The sequence below is a fragment of the Coregonus lavaretus genome (assembly GCF_964263955.1).
Source record: "Coregonus lavaretus genome assembly, chromosome: 15".
Taxonomy (NCBI): Eukaryota; Metazoa; Chordata; class Actinopteri; order Salmoniformes; family Salmonidae; genus Coregonus; species Coregonus lavaretus.
In genome coordinates this window covers 35,559,417-35,566,232 of record NC_140002.1, presented here as the reverse complement: position 1 = coordinate 35,566,232, position 6,816 = coordinate 35,559,417, and the positions used below count along the sequence as shown (strand labels likewise).

The window sequence follows — 6,816 nt, the reverse complement described above, 5'->3', positions numbered from 1 at the left end:
GATGCTTGGGTCTCTTTCCCGGCACAGCAGGCCAGTATCCGGGCACAGCAGGCCAGTGTCACAGACCAGAGCTGGTTAAGGCACTGCATCGTCACCTCACAGCAGTCCTTTAGGCCAGATGAGAGAACTAGTGGAATGGTAGGATGCAGAGTGAGAACCCACTTTCATGTTTGACTCTGACACGACAGTCAACAGTCTACTATGGACAAACATCCTGGAACACTTACAAGCCAAATTCCAAGTTCCCATGTTTATACATTGAGTAGACATAAATGGCTCTAGCTACTGTGATTGGATGGTCAACTTTTAGGGCGCTGGATGATAGCTATAAAATAAATGAGCTTCTACCTCTACCATCAGTCACGCAGGTTTCCTTCAGCATCAAGCAAGGCACGCTTGCCAGCCAGCTTGCTAAAAGGTTAGCTTTGGGACACATCATCAGGAATGTCCCAAAGCTACTAAAAGGTACGCACACTGGACACAACGTCGTGAAAACTAAAAAAAAAAAAAAAAAGATGAGCTGAATTTAAACAACATATTACGCTAATTAGTTTTAGTTTGTACTTTCTAAAGATGCAGACCAGTCCCAATCATCACTTACACGAAGTGTTTTCCAGCCAGCATGTCTGTGCGGTTTCCTCCTCCAAGAAGTAAACAATATTTTTTCTTCATCCTTTATGGTGAAAATGCCTACTACGAGATTCAACACTATCCTCTAGTGTCCATTTATGATATTGCATGTCCATACATTCAGTCGTCACAAATAGGATTTTTAAATTGTAATTTTGGTTCAAATTAAATCAATCTAGTGTTTTTCAGTTGTGTTATTATACTTTGGGGTAAGCATGCCTCACAGAAGATAATCTTATTTTACCTTTCGATTTGATTTATTTAACCTTTATTTTTCCAGGTTAGTCTCATTGAGATTTAAAATATTTTTTTCAAGAGAGACTTGGCCAAAATAGCAGCAAAGTTTAAAACACATTTTTACAACATAAAACACAAAACACTACAGTTTAAAAACATAAATGTAAACATTGAACAGACAACAGTTATTTGCATCAAAACAACGCCTTTTTACCCAACTCTGTATGTGCCTTAGGCACAGTCAACAGAATACAGTTGTGGTCGTAGGCAATAGTTGATAGAATGACTGACAGTGAAAACATTTGACAAGGCCCTCCCAGCTCACCCATCCAAGCAGACAAAGGCAGGCCCTGTTGCAGCAGTTGCTTAAACCACATTGTTGAGTAGTTTTTAAGTGATGAGAGCACTTGGAGACAACAAGGCCAAGGTTCAGAGCTGTTCTGAGAAACCGGTGTGACCGGTCTGACTGCTAATATACAGTCTCATGCAAAGATTAAGTTGACGGGTGTGTGAAGGATGTTCTTTCTGTGCACCAGCCACTTCGTCACACCCAAGCAAATGCCTCTGGTGTCAAGGAATGCTGTGGCACGGTAGTGTCCAACGGGAAATAACCCAACGTCTTGACCATTAGACCCCCTCTGGGGCCGAGGGTGACTGATTTTGAAGTCTCAGGCAAGGCCTCATCACGAGACCATGAGCCCACTACGGAAGCTTCAATCAAAGTTGTACAAGGTAGTGTATGCAGTCTAATTACACTACATGCATAGGCCCAATACAATCACTAGTTTGGTTACATGCTGGAATTAGTCACCATTTCATATCCGATAGAGAGCTCTATTCTATTTGAAATTACAGTGATGGCAACAATAAGGCAAAGCCTAAGGAAATCAATCACTTGGAATCTTTTTATTATAATAAGTCAAACAGTTTCTACAAGAGCTTCCTAAGTCTTTGGACCTTTAACTGTCACAGGCACACTTACTGCACACTGATTATCGTCAATACAAGACACACCACAAACAGGATGTCACCAACATGCATGGTGTAGTGAAAGAGGAGATCAGCTAATGTATGAGCAGTTTCTTGTCACATTGATCCATTTTGATGAGTGTTCAATTAGCGTTTTTCCCCCAGATCTAAAAACCACCAAATCAAAAGCAGTGTAAGCAGTCTTTTACACAGTGTGTAACATTGCCCCCTTTTCCTAAAACAGACCGCTCAGCCGTTCACTAACTTCCCACAACTTCTTGGCCACAGCGTCGTCTTTGCCTTTGGGAACCACTTCCTGCGGTGCACAGCAGAAGAAGTAGCGTCCACTCAGAGGCTCGATACCCTCCTGGAGGGCACAGTGGAGAGTGGTCTGGGCACCGGATTCTGGATCCAGGAACAACAGTCTAGCTATTGGCTCGATGATGAATCTCTGCCACAGGCTGCAGTTTCGGGATAGCTCTGTTTTCACTACTCCTATAGGGGGGAAAACATAATAGGATAAGAAAAATAATACAGGTGAACTTTCAATGATCCAACACAGGAAAATGAACACCCTTAGTATGTATCCCAGGACTTGTAGCGTGTATCAGGACTCATTGTGGTTCATAGTGACAGATCTACCATATAATAATCTTGAAGGAAATGACCAACCTGGGTGAACACTGTAGCAAGTGACATTGGTACCCTTCAGTCTCTTGGCCAGCTCGTGGTTGAAGAGAACATTGCACAGTTTGCTGTTGCAGTACGCGTGAAAGAACTGCCAGCTGTACCTCCCAGTGCCCAGGTGTTTATTAGTGATAAGGGCATCAAAGTCGATGTTGCCCCAGCGATAGGCCATGGATCCCAGTGTGACTACACGGCCCCCAGTGCCCTCCTTCAGGCGGTCCAGCAACAGACAGGTCAGCAGGAAGTGGCCAAGGTGGTTGACCCCAAACTCAATACCAAAGCCATCAGCAGTGCGCCCATCCGCCACCAGACCTGAGGGAGAGATCACAGATGGTTCAATAGCTTTTTTCTACTCATGTTTTCTTTTGAATACAATTAAGAGTAAAAAGTACGTGACCACTAACCGGCATTATTAATGAGCAGATCCAGGCTAGCCTCGGTCTTCAGGAAGGTCTCAGTGAAAGAACGCACTGCCTGAAGGCTCCCCAGGTCCAACTGCATGTACACCACATCAGTGCTGCCTGTCTCCTGAAATACAAATCACAATTTGTTAGGCCTATATTTACCAGACCTGGGTTCAAATACATGTGCATTTGAGTATTTTTGATTTAAATACGTATTTTATTGTATTTAAATATTTTCTAATAATGTGGCCCAAATCAAATATTTTCAATTTATTTCCTATAAATAGCCTACTATTTGAAAATATTTTCAAAGAATTATTTCTAATATTCTTTTCAAATACTTGGGTTAAATTCATGGGAGTGTTTTTGAATCAGTTTATTTGTGTATTTTAAAATACTTTCTCAGTATATTTCCAAATACATTCCAATATTCAAAATAGAAAAATCGAAATACTTACTTCCAAATGTCTTTGAAAGTAATTGAAATACCCTAAATAGTATTTGAACCCAGGTCTGATATTTACAGGCATACAATATGTTCAAATGATACATCTCACTAATGAATATTCGAATACAAATGTGGAATGATTGATTTTCATAAGATTCTTGTACCCTTTTTATATCACTTATAGCAAGTTCAGCTTTCTCTTGGTTGCGGCATGCCATGATTACTCTTGCACCCCTCCTGGCAAGCTCCAGAGCAGTGGCTTTCCCAATGCCAGTGTTGCCACCTATAGGGAGAACAAGACATTGACTCAGGGCACATAAAAATAACAAAATAAAATTCGGAGTTCCAGAGGCAAAACAAACCTGATTGAAACCCCAAATTAGATAAATATCATAGGCTGCATGAGACAGACAACACAGATGACACCAATGAATGTATTATTTAAGAAAATGTCCAACAATTTTATCAGGCTTACAATGCAGTCAAACATGTTTAAAGGATAACAAACGAACCTGTTAGTATTACAGTCTTCCCTGCCATCGCTGCATTTCCTTTAAATCTGGAGCTTTTGAAAATAGTTTTAACAAGGAGAACATACAGTGCAACTACAACACCACCTGCAACTAGTAAAGGTAACATTATGTTTTTTGCCCGGTCGTTGGTGTCCGGACTCAATCTCCCGCTCGTGGAAGTGCAACAAGTGAATATAACATAGTTGCGGAGCAGGCTTTTTGTTAGGCTACCTGCAAGACCTACCTGTCCCACCGGTTCCCCGCTTCCGATTGATCACCGTCAAATATTCTGACCAAACCGGTCCTGATGTGTTTCCCCATTTACTTCTAGAGATCTATTCAATTGCGTCCCCTGCTTCCGATTGATCACCGTCAAATATTCTGACCAAACAGGTGTTGATGTGTTTCCCCATTTACTTCTAGAGATCTATACAATTGCGTTTTAGCAGAAAGGAAGAGGAAGAGAGAGGCCCAAATCGGCGGAAAATCTGTCTCCCTCCAGCAGGTGGCGTTTTTTCTTTGTTTCGCCCACCAAGCAAGGAGTTTTTGAATGGAGGTCAATGAGTGTCGAATTTGGTAAACAAAAAAAATGAATGGCTTATTTGCTACGTGAGGTTTATTTGATCTAATAGAAGTTACTTAATCCTTAAATTGTTATGAGTGTACTGATATAAGTAGGACACGTGACATCCAAGTTTGATAAAAAAAAAAAAAAACTTTATAGGAGTTGTCTCCAGATGGCTCATGGCATTAGGGCTAGTAGCATAGCATCTCTCTCCATTTAATACAGGCGGTTGACGTCAACAACCCTCGTCGAATATTTAAAAAAGGATTACAATAATGAGATGTATCCACCAATTCAAAGAAAGGATAAGCGGGTGCTACACAGCCCGCTGTGCCGCTTTGTGGACAACATCTCCCATTGTTAGGGCGGAGAGACATGTATCTTGTCAGTATATCCATAATCTTTGGTCTTAGTGTGCCTGACACAACCTGTTCTTCGTAGGTGGGTTTTTATTGCTGACTACAGCCTGAAAAGGTGGATTGCTGCCCGCTACTGGATGCAGAAAACAAAAAGGGGTAAATCCAAAAAGGGAAAACATAATACAAAAAAATATAAGAAGTAAATCTCAGTCATTCAAATTCACACAGATCCAGGGACCTGAGAGGACGGAACTGCTCCAGCCAGTATTCCATGCAGCTCCTTGCCTGTGACATCGAGGACCACTTTGGATACAAGCGTTTTAATTAATACTATTAAGTGATATACTCTGGGTCCACATTGAGCATTCTGTTGTATATGTCTGTTACCCAAAATAAATTCAATCCTTCAATCCCAAAAAGCATTCAGATGCAGATATGATGATATCAATCTTTCTTGAATTCTTATCCACTCCGGCAGGGGTGTTTATTACCATAGCAATCAATGGCAAAATGTTTTTTTCACTAGGACTCAGAGGGTTTCTGGATCCTGCACCTGGCGAACTGCACCCACAGCACTAGACTGTGGTGCCTCCACCATGGCGACCAACACACTCCCACTTTCTTTCACTCTTTTCGCCGCCTAGGCATAAGAGACACGCTGGACAGCACTTACCCTGGCAATCTCTTCCTTTTTCACCCTTAGAAGGCACTCAGGGTACTCGTGCATGTTCCCCACCACAATTCCAACATTCGTTGTCCTCTTCTATCTTAGCAAGAGGATCACTCATATCCAGTTTCCTAAAAACACTCGACACATGTCCAAACGCTTTACAGTTTGTACATTGCAATACCCTGAGAACAAATGCTCTCACAGAATAATTAATATAACCCATCATGATGTGTGTAGGGAGAGACTCCTCATCAATAAACAGTAGCACAGACATACTATCCTCCTTTCTTCCACCGACCATATGAGCCAACCGACGAACACCAGGAATTTATCTTGATCGTCTCAACCTCAACTTCCCCACTGACCCCAGAAATCACTCCCTTAATTGGTGCCCTGCTCTGAAAATTGAAGCAAATCACCCCTTTCTCCTTCTTTCTGGTGAGGTTGTCTCCTAAATCTGGATTCAGGTGAGTCTACATACGTGTAGCAAAAAGTGGGCCTTGGTTTTGTAATCTAGGCTACTCAAACTCAGCAGGGTATTATGTATCTCACCTGGTGTTGAGAATTATACTGAATAGGCCTATCTAGTCTGCTGTGTAAAGCCTTGTAGACTTTTCATCAAACTTACATTTTACTAGTAGCCTACAGGCTGCACTTAAAGACTCGGCATACCTGCCAAAATTTGAACTGAATTGAATCTCTGCACTACAACTTTTACTTTTCACCTACTGCCAAAGGCTTATACTTAAACTGAATGGAACAGATTTCCACATTTCCAGCATTCAATTGGACTTGAATACATTGCTGTTGAAAATGATCAGGAAAATCAACACATTTTCAGGATGTTCCCATCACCCACAAAATCTCACATCATAAAATATAATCTCATAATATCCCTGTCATTTTTGGCCTACAGGCTGCATTTACACAGGCAGCCTAACTCTGATCTTCTTCTTCTTCATCTTTGAATTTCTATTGGCGGACTAAATCCCAAAAGGTGTATAGCCGCCACCTACTGGGTGGGGTAAAAACGGAGAAACTAACAGAGAAAAGGAAATGGGGAAGTGTGAAAAACATACTCATAATATGCTCAAACTCATATTATTCCCCCAAAAATAACAATAAAAACTCAAATCAATGTACTCCTTCAGTCAGTTTCAAATGTCTACTCAGATCCCTACACAGGCTCTGGGGCCTGAGAGGACAGTATTCACTGCAATGTTTCAGCCATGAAGTCCTGAAGATCCAATAACCTTTTTTGCTGCTTTCACAATGATATCCAGTTTCTTCAATTTTATTAGTTTGTCCTTTCAATTAATCACCTGAGCAATGAAC

General features: G+C 41.3%; 1 protein-coding gene across 1 annotated transcript; it reads right to left on the bottom strand.

Moving 5' to 3' along the window:
• Nucleotides 1–873: 873 nt before the first annotated feature.
• Nucleotides 874–4,356, bottom strand: LOC311142031 (dehydrogenase/reductase SDR family member 13-like). The gene is made up of 5 exons (XM_084177577.1): nucleotides 3,888–4,356; nucleotides 3,540–3,658; nucleotides 2,928–3,051; nucleotides 2,509–2,835; nucleotides 874–2,331 (listed from the first exon to the last, which is right to left on the bottom strand). Exons 1-5 carry the CDS (start codon nucleotides 4,012–4,014, stop codon nucleotides 2,072–2,074), a joined length of 957 nt encoding a protein of 318 aa, XP_084033703.1. The 5' UTR covers nucleotides 4,015–4,356; the 3' UTR covers nucleotides 874–2,071.
• Nucleotides 4,357–6,816: the final 2,460 nt, after the last annotated feature.

What these genes read in the sequence shown, in the direction of transcription:
- LOC311142031 (XM_084177577.1), bottom strand. Translation starts at nt 4,014, where the DNA reads ATGTTACCTTTACTAGTTGCAGGTGGTGTTGTAGTTGCACTGTATGTT. An exon ending in GAAGACTGTAATACTAACAG is followed by an intron (nt 3,659 to 3,887) that starts GTTCGTTTGTTA and finishes TTCTCCCTATAG; the next exon opens with GTGGCAACACTGGCATTGGG. An exon ending in TTGCTACAGTGTTCACCCAG is followed by an intron (nt 2,332 to 2,508) that starts GTTGGTCATTTC and finishes TCCCCCCTATAG; the next exon opens with GAGTAGTGAAAACAGAGCTA.